The 22,284-nt window shown below is 38.8% G+C and overlaps 1 protein-coding gene across 6 annotated transcripts in view; it reads right to left on the bottom strand.

Annotated features, from left to right (window-relative positions):
- The window catches only part of LOC127414253 (histone-lysine N-methyltransferase NSD2-like), a 38,933-nt gene that overhangs the window by 12,006 nt on the left and 4,643 nt on the right, over window positions 1–22,284 (bottom strand). For 5 of the 6 annotated variants that reach the window (XM_051652152.1, XM_051652154.1, XM_051652153.1 and 2 more), the window contains 21 exons: window positions 21,871–22,063; window positions 20,755–20,915; window positions 20,185–20,646; window positions 20,016–20,096; window positions 19,745–19,916; window positions 18,524–18,586; window positions 18,279–18,394; window positions 17,276–17,372; window positions 17,007–17,122; window positions 15,732–15,824; window positions 15,525–15,648; window positions 10,817–11,017; window positions 10,319–10,498; window positions 9,965–10,121; window positions 8,660–8,862; window positions 8,464–8,567; window positions 4,407–4,676; window positions 4,178–4,294; window positions 3,446–3,587; window positions 3,253–3,359; window positions 2,931–3,126 (listed from right to left, as the gene is read on the bottom strand). In XM_051652152.1, the coding sequence (XP_051508112.1) occupies window positions 2,931–3,126; window positions 3,253–3,359; window positions 3,446–3,587; window positions 4,178–4,294; window positions 4,407–4,676; window positions 8,464–8,567; window positions 8,660–8,862; window positions 9,965–10,121; window positions 10,319–10,498; window positions 10,817–11,017; window positions 15,525–15,648; window positions 15,732–15,824; window positions 17,007–17,122; window positions 17,276–17,372; window positions 18,279–18,394; window positions 18,524–18,586; window positions 19,745–19,916; window positions 20,016–20,096; window positions 20,185–20,646; window positions 20,755–20,915; window positions 21,871–22,063 (3,355 nt within the window). The remainder of the gene's footprint in view (window positions 1–2,930; window positions 3,127–3,252; window positions 3,360–3,445; window positions 3,588–4,177; window positions 4,295–4,406; window positions 4,677–8,463; window positions 8,568–8,659; window positions 8,863–9,964; window positions 10,122–10,318; window positions 10,499–10,816; window positions 11,018–15,524; window positions 15,649–15,731; window positions 15,825–17,006; window positions 17,123–17,275; window positions 17,373–18,278; window positions 18,395–18,523; window positions 18,587–19,744; window positions 19,917–20,015; window positions 20,097–20,184; window positions 20,647–20,754; window positions 20,916–21,870; window positions 22,064–22,284) is intronic. The other variant, XM_051652156.1, reaches the window with a different exon arrangement.

The following is a 22,284-nucleotide window of genomic DNA, read 5'->3' as shown; positions in this document are numbered from 1 at the left end:
TGAATCCATACATTAATTTCAAGATTTTCAAATTGCAGGTTCTGCCTACTGTACAATGTTCTTTCCATACAAAACACTCCAAATGAATAAATAGTTGATTATTGTTATTTGCACAGACACCAGTATTCATATTGATAATTATACATCTCAAATTGATGCCTATCAATCCTTATACATTCTTTATAGAACACGTAATACGCGTGCGCATGACGTCAACGTTTTCACAAATTCGCGTTTTTGTATGTTTACACGGAGACGATAACGGCATCATTTTCAAAAACTTGCACTTTGAAACCAGTTTTCAAAAATGCTGTTGTCGTGTAAATGAACAGCCAAAACGCAAAAACGTTTTCAGTTGTTAGTTGAAAATGTTGTTGTGTAAATGGCCCTTAACGCTTAATTCACACATTTTAAACCATGACATGCACTGCACACAAATAACAAATATTGGCATTAGATTCATGATGTAAGCCAGAGGGGATCTGGGCCCCACTGTGAGCCTGGTTTCTCCCAAGGTTATTTTTCTCCATTAACCAACATTTTATGGAGTTTTGTGTTCCTTGCCACAGTCACCTTCGGCTTGATCACAGAGGTTCTAAATACAATGATTTAATTATTTAATTTCTATACACATTTTACGGTCATATTTAATAAAACTACACAATGATCACTGTAAGACTTTATAGATATTACAGTTTCACTTTTTTGTTTTTGTTAATGCATGCTTTCTTGTAAAGCTGCTTTGAAACGTGTTGTGAAAAGCGCTATACAAATATAAATGACTGTATTTTCTATGAAGTCAGCTAAAAGTTCAGTTGTAAGTCAAAGCCACATGTAAGATAGTAAATGAAGCTTGCAACGCCCTTTGTTTCGGGGCAGAAGACTTTTTGGGCTGTGAAGGTTTGCGGCCGGGTTTGCAGCAGCAGCACAAAGTTTAATACATACTGTAGGGAGGATATTTTATGTTATATAAACGCACTTTAGACAAATAAAGGAAAGCATCCATCACCATCATTTACAGCAGGAGTGCCCACACTTCTATGGAATAAGATCTGCTTTTCCATCATGTTAATGCAGCACGATCTACCACACACAATATATACATTTAACACAATACCAAAATTTCAGTAGTCTTTAGTGAAATGTGATGATTTTTGATACCAGCTTAAATACCACAACAAATAATAGCTTAACAATAATTAACTTAATTATAAACTAAGTTCTCAAGTTATTATTCAAGAGTAGTAAACAGTCAGTAATATAAAAACAAAAGCAATGATTTGAAAAAACAAACACTATAGAACAAAAAAAATACTAAAGAAAACAGCGCTTTTTAACAGCTTTTAAAAAAATTAACAGTATCAAGTATTCAATTAAACATTCAGAATGAATTTGACATAAAACTACTACTGGTCTTCCCTGTACGAATAATACATTAATACTTTTATACTAGTAAAGTTATCCAGTCAAGAGCAGAGAGTGTTTTTGTCATTTCTTTTTATTGTTGTTTGATTAATATTAAGGACACACTAGACAGTGGCATGTCTGTTAGTTTACATTTAAACTTACAAGTCGTAAATTTCGATACAAATCAGCTAATATTTACATTCACTTTAGACATCACTCTCTGTGTTTACATGAACACCTCACTAAGATGGGCATTTTGGTGGAATTTTGAAATGTATTTGTCCGTTTAGGTGCGAGTGTTCTCGGAGCACACACGCATGTAAAGCACACCGCACACACAAGCCATCTGTCAGTCAAACAGCGCGCAGCTGTTTTGCTGCTCATCTGACCTTTTAAATCCAAACCATCTCCAAATAATTTAACCATTATTCTTCTTTTAACTAACCAGGTCTTCTTGGCAGTGTGAACCAGTGCTTTGTCTCTCTCCATGTTGCAGGAGAACTTGAGCGAGTGGGGGCGGGGTTGCGCGGAGAGTGTGAGAGAGGAGAGATGCAAACACGGCACGGCTTTATGGAAGAAACAAGTTATGTAACGCAACATCAAGCTATATCAATATAAATGGTATTGTCTCATCCTATATCTCGTTTGAAGATAAACTACTGGTCAAAAGTTTTGAAACACTTGACTGAAATGTTTCACATGATCTTAATCTTCTGATCTGAAGGCGTATGCTTAAATGTTTGAAATTAATTTTGTAGACAAAAATATAATTTATTTCATTATAAAACTAAAATGTAATAAAAAATAAAAAAAAAAAACGTTTTTGAAATTGATGACTTGGACCAAATAATAAAGAAAAGCAGCCAATAAGTGCCCAACTCCTTCAATACTGTTTAAAAAGCATCCCAGGGTGATACCTCAAGAAGCTGGTTGAGAAAATGTCAAGAGTACATTTCTGAAAAATCTAGGCAAAGGGTGACTACTTTGAAGATGCTAAAATATAAACACAGTTTTGATTTATTTTGGATTTTGTTTAGTCACAACATAATTCCCATAGTTCCATTTATGTTATTCCATAGTTTTGATGACTTTACTATTATTCTAAAATGTGAAAAAAAAAAAAAGAAAAACAAAACAAAAAAAAAAAACACATTATAATAAAGAATGAGTGTTTCAAAACTTTTGAACGGTAATGTATATCGATATACCTTAAAAAGTCTATATACTGCCCACCCCAATGTAACATGACGTCACTGATCGATAATGAAATTCGTTGTTGATGATTTCATTATTGACAATTATCGATTTTACCGATTAGTTTTTGCAGCCTACCCCAATGCTACGTCCTTCACACTTAGTTTAAATACAAAACATATCCGACAAAGCATGATTTGCAGGCATTTCAACAATTTGTGCTATTCCTGAGTGATCTCTTAACTAAAAAAAAAAAAAAAACACATTTATAAATACGGCAAAGGCTATGTGTGTGGAAGGGCCAAATAGGACATAGCAATGGCTCTTACCAAATGGTCTCTTGGTGCGGTCCAGGCAGGAAAGGTGATAGGCTTTGGTGCAGCCTTTCTTATCACACAGAACCAGCTCTCCTCCATCACCACAGCGGAAACACTCATCCTCAGACTTCTTGCCTTCATTACGGGCCCTTCTCCGCTTGGACTTTTTCTTCTGATGCTTGGCTTTAGGCTCAGAAGAATGACCATTCTGAAATGAGGGGTGAAAAGAGAGGGTATAAGAGTTGTCTCCATGTTTAATTAAAGTAATTTTTATCTTTTTACTCCCCAACAGAAAGCCCTGGATTCCACAGACACCCGTGACAGAGCGGCTCACCTTGGGTCTGTCACCAAGGAAACCACTGCAGTTGGGCGCTCCACAGCGGCACACAGTTTTTTCATTCCCCAGACAGTCCAGGTTATAGTTAAAAGTCAGCTCAGTGCCTGAAAACATCACATATTCCTAAATTAACTTGCCAGAGAATTAACAAACACAGAATCTCAAAATCCTTCTAAGAATGTGAGCTCACCAACAGGGATGTCACACACGGCAAACAGGCCCACACGTGTGTCTCCGTTAACAGTCCATTTCTGAGTCTCACAGTTGGGCTGGCAGCTGTGATTCATGAAGCGAGAGAAGTTCCCTTTGGGACCTGCATCTATAATGCGATCCTACACAAAAAATTATTCATGATCAATGTAGAAGCATCACAAACCATTATGCTGTTACGAGTGTGTTATCTATGAGTATCTGTAGTATTATGAACTGTAGTGCCACACAAGTCTGTTTAGTGGCACTCCCAATACAACACTTTTTGTCTGGCTCTGCTGCACAGGGTCCAAGCACCACACAGCATGAACCCTGTACAGGAAGAGCTAGTGGGGCTTGCACACGTTTACTTGGCTAACTAAACCTGAACATACCATAGACACCTATTGCTTTTATAAAAAGTGAATATTTACTATAGACTATCCCCAATCCACATCCTATCCCTACCCCTAAAAAAAAAAAAAAAAAAAAATGTCTGCATTTTTTGAGCTTTAAAAAACAGTACTTGGTTTATTTACAAATTGATTTTCCAGTTAAGGACATCCATGAATGTCCCAAAAGGGAGGTTTTGTTAGATTAAGCTGACTCTTGGGGACAATTTTGTTAATGAAATACGTAATTAAAATACGTACACACACTGTGCCTTTACTATTTTTATTAAGATTATTACAATAAAATATTATATATATTACACACACACACACACACACACCTTGTCAATTGTGAGCATATAGAAGTGCATGATGTCGTTCTCCTGAGCGTATTTGATTCTGGCTCTGCACTCCTCCTCATCAATCAATTCACCCACGTATTCATTCACAAACTCCCCCTGAGTGACATGAAACCACCAATTAGCTAATGAGGACACAAACAGCAACCTATCATTAATCACATAGAGTAACACTCCTTGATTACAGCTTTTCAAAACCCAGCGCACTTACTTTCTTAATGTCTCGCATAGATAGCAGGCCCCAGCCTTTGCCTGCAGTACGGATGATCTTGGTTTCAGGGTACAGGCGTTTGGTGAAGTCCTGGTTCTGGCAGCGCTCTCCAGCCGGACACACCTGAGGATGGCACTCGTACAATAGCATGCGATTCAGACACTCTGACTCAAAGCTGCAGGGACGCTCGTCGGACGGCTTACAGTTACACTTGGGGATCTCAGAGATGTCCGCAGTGTAGACCTGCACTCCCCCACAAGGCTTATTCACCTGAAACCATTCACCAATAGATTATTCAGCATGTTTGCTCATTAGCTTGTGGAGTATACAGCTGAAGTCAGAAATTTACATACACTTAGGTTGAAGTCATTAAAACTCATTTTTTAACCACTCCACAGATTTAATATTAGCAAACTATAGTTTTGGCAAGTCGTTTGGACATCTGCTTTGTGCATGACACGAGAAATTTTTCCAACAATTGTTAATAGACAGATTGTTTCACTTTTAATTGACTAGATCACAATTCCAGTGGGTCAGAAGTTTACATACACAAAGTTAACTGCCTTTAAGCAGCTTGGAAAATTCCAGAAAATTATGTCAAGACTTTAGACAATTAGCCGATTAGCTTCTGATAGGAGGTGTACTGAACTGGAGGTGTACCTGTGGATGTATTTTAAGGCCTAACTTCAAACTCAGTGCCTCTTTGCTTGACATCATGGGTAATACATTTATTTTTTTTTTTAAATCAGCCAAGACCTCAGAAAGAAAATATTTGTGGACCTCCACAAGTCTGGTTGATCCTTGGGAGCAATTTCCAAACACCTGAAGGTACCACGTTCATCTGTACAAACAATAGTATGCAAGTGTAAACACCATGGGACCACGCAGCCATCATACCGCTCATGAAGGAGACGCATTCTGTCTCCTAGAGATGAACGTAATTTGGTGCGAAAAGTGCAAATCAATCTCAGAACAACAGCAAAGGACCTTGTGAAGATGCTGGAGGAAACAGGTAGACAAGTATCTATATCCACAGTAAAATGAGTCCTATATCGACATAACCTGAAAGGCTGCTCAGCAAGGAAGAAGCCACTGCTTTAAAACCACCATAAAAAAGTCAGACTACAGTTTGTAAGTGCACATGGGGACAAAGATCTTACTTTTTGGAGAAATGTCCTCTGGTCTGATAAAACAAAAATGTAACTCTTTGGCCATAATGACCATCTTTATGTTTGGAGGGAAAAGGTGGAGGCTTGCAAGCCAAAGAACACCATCCCAACAGTGAAGCATGGGGGTGGCAGCATCATGTTGTGGGGGTGCTTTGCTGCAGGAGGGACTGGTGCACTCCACAAACTAGATGGCATCATGAGGAAGGAAAATTGTGGATATACTGAAGCTTCATTTCAAGACATCAGCCAGGAAGTTAAAGCTCAGTCACAAATGGGTCTTCCAAATGGACAATGACCCCAAGCATACCTCCAAAGTTGTGGCAAAATGGCTTTAGGACAACAAAGTCGAGGTATTGGAGTGGCCATCACAAAGCCCTGACCTCAATCCGATAGAACATTTGTGGGCAGAACTGAAAAAGCGTGTGCGAGCAAGGAGGCCTACAAACCTGACTCAGTTACACCAGTTCTGTCTGGAGGAATGGGCCAAAATTCCAGCAAATTATTGTGAGAAGCTTGTGGAAGGCTTCCCATAACATCTGACCCAAGTTAAACAATTTAAAGGCAATGATACCAAATACTAACAAAGTGTATATAAACTCCTGACCCACTGGGAATGTGATGAAAGAAATAAAAGCTGAAATAAATCACTCTCTGCTATTATTATGACATTTCACATTCTTAAAATAGTGATCCTAACTGACCTATGACAGGCTAAGATTTGGCTAAGGTGTATGCCAGAGACTTCAAATGTAAATACGTATAAAGACCTAGGGATGGGTCAGGATTGTCAACTAGTCGTTTAAGCCGGAGCCCCACTAGCCGATTTTTCCAGTGATTTTCATGCGTGGGCTTAATTAAAATAATCACTGGCCAGGTGGAGGGAGAAGAAATGCGCATTAGCATCTCTTAGTGGGAGGTCGTGAATCACTTGACCGTCGGGACTCCCTGCTGAGTTAAAGGGATAGTTCACCCAAAAAATTCTCTCAATTTACTCACTCTCTTGGCATCCCAGATGTGTATGACTTTCTTCTGCAGAACACAAATTAAGATTTTTAGAAGAATATTTCAGCTCTGTAGGTCCATACAATGCAAGTGAATGGATGCCAAAAATTTGAAGCTCCAAAATCCACATAAAGGCATCATAAAAAGTAATCCATATGATTCCAGTGGTTAAATCCACTGGAATCATGCGGGGCAGTGGTAGCTCAGCGGTTAAGGCTCTGGGTTACTGATCAGAAGGTCAGGGGTTCAAGCCCCAGCACCGCCAAGATGCCACTGTTGGGCCCTTGAGCAAGGCCCTTGACCCTATCTGCTCCAGGGGCGCCGTATCATGGCTGACCCTGCACTCTGACCCCAGCCTAGCTGGGATATGTGAAAAAAGAAGAATTTCACTGTATATGTGCAAAATGTATAATGTGTGATGAATAAAGAAAATTATAATTATTATTATAAATCCATGTGTTCAGAAACGATATTATAGCACCCACACCTATCATATTGCTTCAGAACATATGTATTTAACTACCAGAGTCGTTTGGAGTACTTTTATGTTGCCCTTATGTGGATTTTGGAGCTTCAAAATGTTGGCATCCATTCACTTGCACTGTATGGACTTGCCCCGGTTTTGAAACAAAAAAAAAAAAAAAAAAAAAAATTCAAGCAAGCTACAGGTATGAAAATGGCCTAAATTACTATTACAATTGTTTATGCTCACACGGTGCCTTCTGTTGTTATTTCGGGGAGCTCCACGTGATAGAGAATCAGAGAGAGAGTTGTGGTGAGTTTGTATGTTTGTCACCAACCCACCCCTTTGTGTTTTTTTTTTTTTTTTTATAATCGGCAAGTGTGTCCTACCTCCGGCTGAAGAGAGCGAGATCTCAGAAAAACAGTCAGCATGTGTGACACCCTCAGCCAAAATAGAGTTGTTTGGAGTCTGCTAGTGGGACACCTGTTTTAGTGAGGTCCTCTAGTGAGTTAATCACAATATAACTTTAAATTGTTTTACCTAGGGATGCACCGATATGGAAATACTTGACCGATACCAATATTTTGCCACTTACCTTATTTTGTCATGAGATTAGTGTTTCAACATCACAAATTCATACTATGCATATGTTAAGCAATTCCACAGAAATGTCAACCACATCATGAAAACATTTTTTTTTTTAAAAGTTACAAAAAAAAACAAAAACAAAAAAAAACGCTCTTTTAAGTTATGTTGTGGTATAATGGAAAATGCCAAACACACCTCTAGAGGGTGGCGCTTGCCTACACAATGCTGACTGTGATGTGACTGAAGCACTTTTTCATATTAGCATTTTCATGCCTAAAACTGATTTGCAAATGGTTTTAATTAGGTCAACAACTGGCCAATACATATAAGGGGACGATACATCAGTGCATCCCTAGTTTTAACTTAAATTTTTTTTTTTTTTTTTTTGCAGTAGTGCTTTAAATGGGAAGAGGACTGTTCAGAAAGCATACAGACAGCATCCTGTGCTTTATCATGCTAAGAGTCTGACACTAACTAGACTGTCAATGGTACACTAAAACCCTTTCAGAGAAGTTGCCACTCTAATCCCCTTTTAAGCTCCGCTGCCGCAGGCATCAAAGCAGCACTTCTGTTAAAAATTCACCACCTTTTTTCAACTGTCAGACTTCCCATTGCCTGCTGTGAGAAATGTTCCCTTATAATGCATAATCTGTAGGTCTCTGTTTTGAGGAGACTTTGTGCAATAAGAATTTATAGTAATTTAGCATATTTATTTGTTGAATCTGTCAGTTATAATCTATTGAGGACACAACCCTTATTTAACAGCGACTAGTCGATTTAAAAATGTGGTGTATCCCCAATAAAGTTCATAGTTGAACACAGTGAATGGCAGTACCTTGATGTATTTATATGGAGGAGGTTTCTTGTTGTTTTCATGAGCCTCCTTGGCTTCCCGCTCCGTCTTTATCTCATTAAAACGAGCTTCAGCCTCCAACAAGGCTGCATAGATTGGGACAGAGGAACCATTCAATATCAGCACTGAATAATATGGATATGCATGATATAAGACCATAAAATTAGGCTTCTTTTACCATTCTTAAAGACCTTCCCGATGCCAGTCTGCTGGTGTTTGCTTCCCCTGTCTCCCTCCATGTAAGGGAACACTCTGCCCTGGTGTGTCCAGAAGTAGTCTTTAGAGCCAAAAAAGAACACTGGAAACTCTCCAATCTCATGCCGCAGGTGCTGGATGTTTGTTGGAATGTTCTTAGGATGACGGATCTCTGCAGGCCACCATCTAGAATTTCAAAATGAAAATCAATCATCAGAACAAGAGAATAATCTTTAAAATGAGATGAAATTAAATAAAACCCATGCTGCAAGTGAAGGCCTCAACAATTAGGATTTGTTAGCTCTGATTTTCACAAAAAACATTTTACTAGCCCCATCATAAAACATAAATTAATAATAATAATATTATTATATATATATATATATATATAAAAATAATAATCATGTTTTTATATCTGCAAAGTCATCATAACTCATGTATAAGATCAACAACCCTAAGATCTATGGAACTTAATTTAAGCACTGGACCAACATAGCAAGTGACTGTTCCGTTCCCAAATTCTTACAATGGCCCCTCGTTATTGTTGAGCCCTGAAGTAGCTGAATTTGTAGATTAAAAGTGGTTTGTTCACCCAAAAATGAAAATTCTCTCATCATTTACTCACCATCCCAGATGTGTATGCCTTTCTTTTATCTGCTGAATGCAAATGAAGATTTTTAGAAGATTATTTCAGCTCTTTTGGTCCATACAATGCAAGTGAATGGGTGCCAAAACTTTGAAGCTCCAGAAATCACATAAGTCACAATAAAAGTAATACTCCAGTGGTTAAATCCATGTCTTCAGAAGCGATATGATACGTGTGGGTGAGAAAAAGATCAATATTTAAGTCCTTGTTTACTATAAATTTTCCTCCCTGCTCAGTCAATCTCCACGTTAATATTCTTTTGTTTTTGGTGATTCACATTCTTCATGCATTTCACCCCCTACTGGTCAGAGAGAAGAATTCCTAGCAACAACAACAACAACAACAACAACAACAAAAAAGACTTGAATATTGATCTGTTTCTCACCCACATCTATCAGATCACTTCTGAAGACATGGATTAAAACACTGAACAAATGGATTTTGGTACCCATTCACTTGCATTGTTTGGACCTACAGAGCAGAAATATTATTCTAAAAATCTTAATTTAAGTTCAGCAGTTGAAAGAAAGTCATACACATCTGGGATGGCATGAGGGAGAGTATATGATGAGAGCATTTTCATTAGTGGGTGAACTATACCTTTAAATAAAGTTCAAGTTTGTGCTGCTACTGAAAACTGACCTGTAGTTTCCCAGTTTGACCCAGATGATGTCTCTGTATCTGGGTTTCTTTCCTGAGCGGCAGTCAGTACAGAACCAGCTGCCGTCAGGCATAGCGATATTCAGACAGTCAGGATGAAATGCAGCTGGACACGATTCACAACACAGCAGACTGCCACCTTAAACACAAACATATGCATATTTATATTAGTGTCCTTGAGGCATATATTGTTCTTATGATCGAAGAAAACATAACTATGGACACTTTAATCCCCCAATTTGCAATGTTTAAATGAGACCACTACAGACGCTGCTCACTGAATAAAGAACTAATGCAGAGATCTTAATTCTTGAACGATGACAGTGGAAGTCACACCCTTTGAGCAGATAAAGCACCAGCTAACGTTGACATGGGAGTGGTGGCTGTAGCCCTTCTTAGCCCTGAAGTGATTTGTGCACACAATGGCATTGGAAGACAGCATCTCGCTACCCGCAGCAACACACAGATCTCCGACATGATAGGCCACAGGGCAGCGCAAACAGCGCATCATCTTTCCTGCAAGGGGACAATGGAAGTTTGATTTACAACAGTGCAACACAAAACCAGCAGCAACTAAATTTAAATCCTACTTTGGATAGCCAGGATGGCAAAACAACAATAAGCCTGTTTGTTCAAAAGGAATAACACTTATGTGCCAGTCCTTGCAATGATAAAAAAAAAACAAAAAAACTTATAGAATACAAATTGAACCACCATATTACTGCTTGTAGTTTTACATGTCACTGTGTAAATGAATACAGATACACTTTCACAAGAGTTTTGATTTAAATAAATAAAATGGTATTTTGTCATAATTTGTTGACAGTTAAGTACCTTTGGTGGCTTTGGCGTTACCACGGCCACTGTTATGGCAGCTGAGGCAGGTATGCAAGGGGCAACGGAACCCTCGGTTGTCAAACACAGTCAGATCACTCAACTGCACACAGGCCTCATGATAGAAGCGGCCACAGTGAAGAACACAACAGCGCCGCACCTCTCCATCAGACTTCTTACAGGTGAAACACACTTGTTCACCTGAAAATAAGACAGAAAATAAAGTTTAAATAGCTCACATTGACTAATATATATATATATATATATATATATATACACACACACACATACACACACAGGCGGCCAAAGGTTTAGAATAATGTACAGATTTTGCTCTTATGGAAAGAAATTAGTACTTTTATTCCCCAAAGTGGCATTCAACTGATCACAATGTATAGTCAGGACATTAATAATGTTAAAAATTACTATTACAATTTGAAAAAAAATGTCCAGAACTTCTTAAACTACTTCAAAGAGTTATCATCAAAAAAATCCTCCACGTGCAGCAATGACAGCTTTGCAGATCCTTGGCATTCTAGCTGTCAGTTTGTCCAGATACTCGGGTGACATTTCACCCCACGATTCCTGTAGCACTTGCCATACAGTTGCATTCGAAATTATTCAACCCCCCTGACCAGCAATACATTATGGTGATGTGAATTAAAACACATCATCTAAAACCTCAGTAAACAGTCAAAGTAAGTTTTTCATACACATTTGAGTGATTGAGAACAAATCATTTGTGGAGCATCCTGTATCATTAATAACAGCAAATAAATGTTACAGGTAAGTGTTCTCAGGCTTCGGACACCTCTCTATTAGAATTTTTACACATTTCTCATGAGCAAAAGCTTCCAGCTCATTGAGTCTTTGGTTTCTGTGCTGCCACTACTTCCTTGCAATCCCAACAATGGTTTGCAATGGGATTTTAATGATGGACTGAAAGGGCCATTTAAGGACATTCCACGACCTAACCCTGAACCAGATTTTGGACAACTTGGATGTATCCTTGGTGTTATTGTCTTGCTGGAAAGTCCAGTGATCACAGAGCTTCAATTTACACACTGAAGTAACACATTTTTCATGCCAAAATGGCCTGATACCTGAAAGAATCCATGGTGTCAGTCACATAGTCAGGATAGCCGTTTCCTACAGCTGCAAAACACCCCCATAACAGGACTAACCCACCTCCATGCTTGACTGTGGGGATGGTGTCATTCTTGTCATCACCTTGTCATCTTACTCCAGACGTACTGCTGACCCATGGGTCTAAAACTCATTTTCAGTTTAGTGTCAATATTCAAGTCAATATTTCCCTTGAAGTTTTGCTTCCTTCCACACCCCAAGAAGGTTGCTGTTGTACCATATTTAAAAAAATGTATGAATGGTGCTGCCAACTTTGTCTATTGGAAATTGAATTGCCTTGGAAATGTACTTTTAGCCATGACCTTTCTTGTGTAATTAAATAATCTCCTCTATTAGCTTTTGAGACAGCTTATTTTTAATTGCATTTTTTGCATAGAAATACATTTTTGCTTACAACGCTAAACTTACATTTTAAAACTTAAATAAGAGCCATTGCAGATTGATGACTTAATTTTGTTTTAAAACAATTACTTGTGTAGCCTTACATATTTAAGAAACAGTTACATGCAATAGGGGTTGAATAATTATGACATGGCTGTATTTTTTAAAAATCCTGCTATTTAGAAATATTAGGTTATATATTCACACTATGACTTTGAATGTGTCACTCAACTGATATAGATGTAAAGTTTAAAAATTCTGGGTCATCAGAAAAGCTTACTGTGGCAGCGGGGGCGTGGTCAAGCATCTCTCCCGAGAGACAGAAAGCGGTAAGGGCGCTTACACCTGAGCTAAATTATGTCTAACACCTGTCTCTAATTTCAGGGAGCACGGGGAGAGCGGCAAAGAGCCACACCGCCAGTAGATGCGGGGAGAGAGAGACTGGCGCAAGAAAGGCCACGACGCCACATGATATTGTTGACGTGAAATGTTAAATGAATGTTTGATTGTAAAGCTGTGGACTGTGAAGCTGTGAGCGTTAACGTGAATAATTAAACTCCTACCTGAACCAGGAAATCTTGCTTCTCGCCGCCTCCTTTCCACTGAACCCCCTTACACTTACCTTTGTAAATCCTTACTGTCTTGGGGGGGGGTTGAATAATTTCGATTGCAACTGTAGATGTGGCTGTCTTGTTGGGCACTTCTCACGCACCTTACAGTCTAGCTGATCCCACAAAAGCGCAAGTTGCTGTGAGATCCATAACACTCTTTTCCAATTATCTGTTGTCCATTGTCCAATTCTTTTTGTTTTTCTGTTTCAAAAGTGGCTTTTTCTTTGCAATTCTTCCCATAAGGCCTGCACCCCTGAGTCCTCTCTTTACTGTTGTACACGAAACTGGTGTTGAGCGGGTAGAATTCAATGAAACTGTCAACTGAGGACATGTGAGGCATCTTTTTCTCAAACTAGAGACTCTGATGTACTTATCCTCTTGTTTAGTTGTACATCTGGCCTTCCACATCTCGTTCAGTCCTTGTTAGAGCCAGTTGTAGTGTTCACTTTGTATGAAATCTTCATTTTTTTGGCAATTTCAAGCATTGAATAGCCTTCATTCCTCAAAACAATGATTGACTGATGAGTTTCTATTTTTGCCATTTTTGACCTAATATTGACACTATTGCATACTGTGGCAACTCAAAAACAAACACAATGTTAAGCTTCGTTTAAAGAATCGAATCAAATCAAATGTGCTTTCAAATGTGTTTGATATAATGGCAAGTGATTTTCTTGTACCAAATTAGCAATTTAGCATGATTACTTAAGGATAAGGTGTTGGAGTGACGGCTGCAGGAAATGGGGTCTATCTAGATTTGATCAAAAATGACTTTTCAAATAGTGATGGTGCTGTTTTTTACATCAGTAATGTCCCGACTATACTTTTTGATCAGTTGAATGCCACTGGTGAATTAAAGTACCAATTTCCTTCCGAAACAGCAAAATCTGTACATTATTCCAAACTTACATCATTTTATTTATATATATATATATATATACACACACACACACACACACACACACACACACACACACACTCAGCAAAAAAAGAAAAGTCCCTTTTGCAGGACACTGTTTTTTTTAAAGAATTTTGTAAAAATCCAAATAAATTTACAGATCTTTATTGTAAAGGGTTTAAACAATGTTTTCCATGCTTGTTCAATGAACCATAAACAATGAATGAACATACACCTGTGGAACGGTCGTTAAGACACTAACAGCTTACAGATGGTAGGCAATTAAGATCACAGTTATAAAAACTTAGGACACTAAAGAGACCTTTCTACTGACTCTGAAAAACACCAAAAGAAAGATGCCCAGGGTCCCTGCTCATCTGCGTGAACGTGCCTTAGGCATGCTGCATGGAGGCATGAGGACTGTAGATGTGGCCAGGGCAATAAATTGCAATGTCCGTACAGTGAGATTCCTAAGACAGCGCTACAGGGAGACAGGAAGGACAGCTGATCGTCCTCGCAGTGGCAGACCACATGTAACAACACCTGCACCGGATCGGTACATCCGAATATCACACCTGTGGGACAGGTACAGGATGCCAACAACAACTGCCCAAGTTACACCAGGAACGCACAATCGCTCCATCAGTGCTCAGACTGTCCGCAATAGGCTGAGAGAGGCTGGACTGAGGGCTTGTAGGCCTGTTGTAAGGCAGGTCCATACCAGACATCACCGGCAACAATGTCGCCTATGGGCGCAAACCCACCTCCACTGGACCAGACAGGACTGGCAAAAAGTGTTCTTCACTGATAAGTCATGGTTTTGTCTCACCAGGGGTGATGGTCGGACTCGCGTTTATCGTCAAAGGAATGAGCGTTACATCGAGGCCTGTACTCTGGAGTGAGATTGATTTGGAGGTGGAGGGTCCGTCATGGTCTGGAGCAGTGTGTCACAGCATCATCGGACTGAGCTTGTTGTCATTGCAGGCAATCTCAACGCTGTGCGTTACAGGGAAGACATCCTCCTCCTTCATGTGGTACCCTTCCTGCAGGCTCATCCTGACATGACCCTCCAGCATGACAATGCCACCAGCCATACTGCTCGTTCTGTGTGTGATTTCCTGCAAGACAGGAATGTCAGTGTTCTGCCATGGCTAGCGAAGAGCCCAGATCTCAATCCCATTGAGCGCGTCTGGGACTTGTTGGATCGGAGGGTGAGGGCTAGGGCCATTCCCCCAGAAATGTCCGGGAACTTGCAAGTGCCTTGGTGGAAGAGTGGGGTAACATCTCACAGCAAGAACTGGCAAATCTGGTGCAGTCCATGAGGAGGAGATGCACAGCAGTACTTAATGCAGCTGGTGGCCACACCAGATACTGACTGTTACTTTTGATTTTGACCCCCCCCCCCCCCCGTTCAGGGACAAATTATTCAATTTCTGTTAGTCACATGTCTGTGAAACTTGTTCAGTTTTTGTCTTAGTTGTTGAAACTTTTTATGTTCATACAAATATTTTACACGTTAAGTTTGCTGAAAATAAATCAGTTGAAAGTGAGAGGATGTTTCTTTTTTTGCTGAGTTATATATATATATATATATATATATATATATATATACACATATACATACACACACACACACTTTTTCACCCACATAACCAGTGACTGTGTGTCTCACCTGAGCTGCACGTGGTGCAGAGCACCTTTCCTGCGGACTGCTGCAGGCCTATACACTGCCGGTGATATGAACCACAGCACTGTCCCTCACACAAGACTAGATCTTCACCAGTCTGTTCACACACCTGTGGAACAGCAACACATCACACACATGCCTACGCAGCAAGCAACATGGCAGAAAATCTCCTTACAGACACAATTCACTCACCAGACACACACACTCTTTCTTGGCTCCTGCAGTGCGCTCTACCTTCTTTGAGGTCGGCGATTCGTCTGTGCTGTCACTGGGAGAATCGGGTCTCTGCTCACACACCAACCCAAACAAATAATAAAGATTCATAATAAAATCTAATAAACTTTATTTGTCTTTAAACGACAGCAACCATTCATTATAGTTCCAAACAAAGACTCTGGAATCACAAATATATACATGAGTACAAGTTATCACTTTCCACAAATATATGAGAGTACAAATTGTCAGACCCAGGAATGATAAAATACATATAGAAAAAAAGAATTCTGACTAAATTTCCTGACATATACAGGCTTTTTATGAAGGTGGCAACAAGGACTGGGTAAAAGTATAGATTTTCTGATGCATCACAATCTTCATTATCTCAATATTGATTCTTAAATCCCAAGATCCATCTTTTACTCCATGTGACAACCCTCTATAATGTAAGTAAATCACTCGCAAGTGCAAACAAATTTTGCGCTTGCGACTAAAAATGTCTGAGATTAGACACTGGCTGGTAATGTTTATTTTTAAACTTTCAGATTTCACTTAGCAGTGATTGAGTAGTGTAGTGGCGAAAAAGTTATTAGCAGCAAGACCTTTCACTGTGTGTTGAAAGTAAAAGTTTGGATTAACTCTTTCTGTGTCCAAAGTTGAGATTCATGCAATCCAGATGTCACTGAATAATGTCTCTTTTAATACCCTTTCTGTTCTTTAGTCAGTTGTTGATTAAAAACAACAACAAATAAGCATTTAATTCTAATCACACATGTATGCACTAAAGAAACCATGCACGTACTCTCTCGTTACATGTGCTCACTGGCTGATGACACTATTCTTAAAGAGACAGTACCAATTTAGCCATGTTCTACATATCAATGTAAATACTTGTAATTAGTACAAATTATGCAAGTAAACATACATTTAACAAAAATGTATGCAACATAATATGCAATTCCAAGAGATTTATTGATAAAATATCATGACAAATTAGTATTTTTGAATTGTTCCTAGAAGGTTAGAAGGTCCCTTTGTAATTGAGCATTAACTGAGAGACAATTTCTTTCATATTTAAACAAAAATGGACCTTGTAACAGAAATAAACCCAAATTAATCAATATCCAATTCGGAATCGAAAGCTTGTGAATCTGAATCAAATTGTGAAATCTGTTTCACTACCCAGCACTAGTGGGAACCCTGTATATTGACTGGATTGCCAAGTCCATAACACAAGCCACACACACACACCTCTGGCTCGGGATAATCTGATGGGCGACGCTTTTTGGATGAGACAGGAAGTGATTGTCTGGCCGATTCTTGTTTCCTTTTCCTGACACGTTCGACATTGGCAGGAGCCTCCTCCCCTGAGAAGCATTTAAAAAAACAGAATTTCTTTAAAAACAGAAACATTATGGACACATGGACAAAAAATTTTAAAAAAATTTATTAAAAAAAAGCAACATAGATGAACAATATTTAGACTGAGCATTGTCCTTTTGTGTAGTTTGCAGATTTACTTGCGGCTTTTCTAGATCTTTTTCTTGTCTTGTTCCTGTCAGATTTCTGCTTCCTCCTCCTCGGTGTAATGACAGTTGCCTCATCTAATTCCGTCTTCTGACAAAAGCGAAGGAGGGGAAACATATCAGTATTTAAAAATTGACCCTTCGCTAAGCTCGGTCAACCTTGGCCACCACTGCTCGCTCTGACAAGCTTGGCAAACTTCTCATAAGAATGAATGGGAGATTGCCCATTGCCCAGACTGGAATAAAGAGTGACATTTTAAAGCATTTTATCTACATTTTTTGTAAAGAAATTAAATTACACAGTGATTTGATTGAAAACTGTGGAGACTGTAAATCAGAATTATTATTACAGTCACCTAAAAAGAGAAAAGCATCATTTGATGGCGATTACACACCTGACAGTGTAAGTGAACAGAACTGCTCATAACATCTCAAAACACATTCACGATGATGCTGTGAACTCTTTACTATCATATTTACTAAGACCTGAATCAATACATAAATGAATTAACCTTAAGTTATTAGCTTTAATTTATCTGGGATCAAATGTAGGTGTCCTCACTGATGTTATCCATGTTCATTTGGGAAAGATGACTGAGACTTTAAAGAATTAAAAGATTTTTAAAAAAGAAAGAAAAAAACACTGCATGTATCCTCTCTAGGTACCTCGTATTACCGCCCCGTTCACATCGCCAGCGCCAGCAACAAAGTGTCACGGTGTGAAAGTGGCTTTACAATGACCTAGCAACAAAGTTTTTTACTTTTTTTTATAATTTCTATCAAATTTAGCTGAAAAACTACTCGTATCACTCCCGTAGACTCTCATTGGAAAAAAGGAAACACTTGTCAGAGAAATGGTGGACGGCAACAGTTGCCAAGACAGGATTGGTCAGAAATGCTTTTAAGGTGGGGCTTAGTGAAGGGTCAGTTAACACAAACAATTCAGATCAGACTCTGACAATTCAGTGACTACAGGGCATTTTCTCCAATTTCATACCTTTCGGCTTCTCTGTTTTTTTAACCCCTTTTCCAGCCTGCTTTTCTTTCTGGGTTGGGGTGCCACACCCTCCTCCTTTGACTCCTCTCGTAAACGTTTAGAGCCTTTTTTCCTTCCTGTATGAAGCATTAAGTATACATTCTCATCATCTAAAGCCTCTCAGAGCTGAGAATTTGTATTTTCCAGCCCGTTAACCTTTTCAATAAACAACTTCAAGGATGCAACTAATAAAACCACCCACACACCTTTAGAAACTGCATCTGCCTTGTCCTTCACTAGTTTCGGGATTGGTGCAAATACCTTTATATCTGAAAAAAAAAAAAAGAAAGAAGAAAAACAGGAATTACAAAAATATATGATCAAAATACCTTAGACTGATTTAGGTCTGTTCTTGCAAGGCATAAAGGGAAATGTGAATGGTTTAAATTATATTATTACAAATAGTTTTGGGAACCGAGAACCGGTTCTTGTTCCATTCTTTAAAAAAAAAAAAAATAGCAGAATTGTATGATGTGTGACTTTCGGTTCCGCTCTCCTGCATGCAATCTTCTGTTGATGGAACACTGTTGAACAGGAACATTGTTGTTTCCAGCAGCAAATTTCTGCAGCAGTGCTGCCCTCTACTAACTCTTCAGCGTAAAACACACAGCTCTACCAGTGTATTTGATTCTCGATCGAACAACTCTCGAGCCGGCTCTTTTGAATCTACAGTTTGAAACGTATGCGTTTCTGGTATAGTTTTTCCAAAATAATTATTCAAAGAAGCCGATTATTTTGAATATGCAGCACAAAACATACAGCACTTCCAGTATGGTACGGTATACAAGTAATCTTAATACTGATGCGCAAGTTATTAATGTCCAATTTGAAATGAAATAAGAACTGTTGAAGTCTCACAAGCCTGAAGTACAACATTAGGCTACATAACACAGTCTCTATTAAATTAAGCAGTGCAGTTACTGACTGGTTATTCAAATGACAATATATAGTTGAAGATACACAAGTTTTATTGTAATAAGTGCAATTTTATAAAACAATAAATGAATTAAATATGCCATCACATTTCTTGTTGGTTTAGATTTATTTAAAATATAGTTAGGATCTATTATTGGATTGTAATTATGTCTCTTAAAAAGTCTGCAAACACACCTTTTACAATAAATTTATTAAATGTATTTCTGATTTGTTATATCTGCCCTGTAGAAGCCTGAAATGATCTCATCATTTGGTAACAGACAGCAGAGGGTAGTAAATACAAAAAGAATTGCATTTCTCATTTCCAAATAATTCTTTAAAAAAAAAAGGTACTAAAAGAATTACCGGAATCGTTAATGGAACTGTTAAGGAACTGGAATTGTAAGAAGGAATCTGAACCGGAATCGTTAAATTCCTTACGATTCTCAGCCCTAATTACAAATGTTTGATTCGTCAAAGTATTTAAGATTGTACTTTAAGTTGTTTCTCACCTGACTGCCCAGGATTGGTGGACTCTGCCTTCAAAGTGTCAGATATACTGACGCCCGCTTTTGCTCTCCTTTTCTTCACCGAGTTTGGTGCTGCAGGAAATTTTTGCCTGAGCTGCCTCGGTTTCTTCTGAGGTGCTTTTGGCTGAAAGTCTAAGCCAATACAGAGTATGTCCTTCACCCACACCACATGGAAAGAAATAAAGCGATTATCTTTACAACAAATACCACAGAAACACTGCTCAAAATCCAATATGACAAAACAAAAACATACTTTTGTCCAGGTTGTCTGTTTCCCAGCCTTTGTCTTTATTTTCCTCTGAGGTTTAAGTGTCTCTGATGCAGTGCATGGATCCTACAACACAAAAAGATATTTAACATGACATAAAATAAAATTTTGATCCTATACAGATGTCAACAATCCTAATAACCCTACTTGCTACCTGAACAGTAGACTCCGTTAAAGGGATCTCTTTGGCAGAGATAGCTGCTGTCTTCTTCCTCTTCAGTGTTGCGGTGCCCTGTCTATGGCGATCCCTCTTTACTGAAGTTCTAGGTGCTTTTCTGGGGAAGGTTGTTTTCCCTGCTGAAGTGCTGCTGTCTGTGGGAGGGGTGAGGAGGACTGAGATGGTGGCAGTTTTTGAGGAGTTGGGGCTGGACTGGGTGGAGTCGGGGGGAGTGAGGCTGACAAGCTCCTGAGACTCTTTGTGGTCTTGGTCTTGTTGTGGCTCCTGATTGTGCTGTTCTTGAAGCTCTTGTAGCATGCGAATATTGAACTGGGCTTTCCCTTCTTCATACACATAGCTGAATTTGTCCAGTCGCTCCTCTATGAGTAGACTCAATGCTTCTGTAGCCTGAAACACACCTCTTTCCCACTGTTCCCGGATCTTACGAGGAATTGCTCGCTGGAGAGAGGAAATCAAGGAAGTCTGAGACCCAGGATTTCCATCATACGATAACAAAATTGGTAAAACTTACACCTTTGTGGAATATATACACAAAAATAACTGTACCTTCCTTCCACTGGTTTCACTGGGGAGTTTGTTGCCACGGCTAAGTAACTCGTACTGGTCTTTACCAGAGAAGGTGACTATGCTCTTCTCAAAGACATATCCTCTCTCTGGAGCATCTCCAAAGTACTGTACGTGGTACAACAATCCTTTACGGCCATTCACTGTTAAAACAAGCAAACAAATAAATATTGAGAATTCCTTCTTTTACAGAAGCTACATTTCTCATGCTGTCCTGTTGACAGTGCAGTTGGAAGTCAGTCCATCTCTCTGCTTGTTATCGAAGGATCACACTTGTGTAAATATAATTTTCACAGGCTCTGTGTGCTCCCCTATTAGTAGTTTTGGCCTATTTTAGACCAAATAGAAGTGCTGCTTTTACATTGTGAGTAGTGTTGGGAGAGGAGTCATGATACAGTTCTCTCATGTTTAAAATCCCACTGACAGACAATAATTTATCCAGAAGTGCAGGGCTTTTTTTTTTTTTTTTTTCAATATTTACATGGTCCTCCTAGGTCACTCTCATGGTCTCAGCTAACACCACTGCTATGATGATGACTTTGTAGGTTAAAATGTAGGTTCAGTGCATATTAACTAATTTGTCAATAATCAAGGCATTAAGTTATCATGCTTTTATAACTTGCAGCATTAAGAAAATGCCAAGACCATCCCATTCTTATCTCACAGTATTTTTCCACATTTGATGACCAGTGTTATTCCTAGTTATTTGTATGGCAGTTATGTGTTTGCAATTAAGTAACAAAAAGAGAGAGAGAGAGAGAGAGAATGCCAATTTAATTAGTTATGTTGCAAACATGGTGGGCTCATTCTTTGTTACTTATCTTAATTTTTTCTTCATTTTAGCAGGCAGTCTTTTAATGTTGTCGTTTAATGCACTTTAAATTGCAGGTGCATTCTTTCAGCTTACAATCTCTCTCACAATATACAATTTATAATTACAGCATACAAGCAAACAAATACAAACCAACATTAAAGTTTTCATATTAGCATGGTCCGACACAAACTGTCTGATAATTATGAAAATAATACTTCTCTTATACTTGAGGATGTTATTGTGAAAAGTTCTTTAAAACAATAATCAACTGCCCCAGACCTTACCTTTCAACCTAAAGTGCACATCGAACTCAGGGTCTGTAGTGATCATACATGGCCACCATGGGTATCCAGAAACTTTGGTCCAGATAATGTCGCCCACTGAGTACTGCACATAGGGTTGTGTCTCTGCATCACTTACTTCCACTTCATCCACAACCTGTGCAACATCACTCACCTCGCACTCAGCCATGGGCTGCTGCATGACAGAAATGGAAAGTAAAATGTGTTTGGGTTACAACGTTGCACTAAAGAGCAGCTAATACATTTTTTTTCAAAAGAATAGTAGGGCTGGGAATTGCCACAGACCTCCTGATTCATATTACAACGATATTACCTAGCCGATTCAATATTTATTGCGATATTGCAATTCTGTAAGTATTGCGATTTGATGTTTTGATATAAAAACTTCTTAAAAAG

The sequence above is a fragment of the Myxocyprinus asiaticus genome, chromosome 23 (genome assembly GCF_019703515.2).
Source record: "Myxocyprinus asiaticus isolate MX2 ecotype Aquarium Trade chromosome 23, UBuf_Myxa_2, whole genome shotgun sequence".
NCBI lineage: Eukaryota > Metazoa > Chordata > Actinopteri > Cypriniformes > Catostomidae > Myxocyprinus > Myxocyprinus asiaticus.
This window is presented reverse-complemented; position numbering and strand designations above follow the sequence as displayed.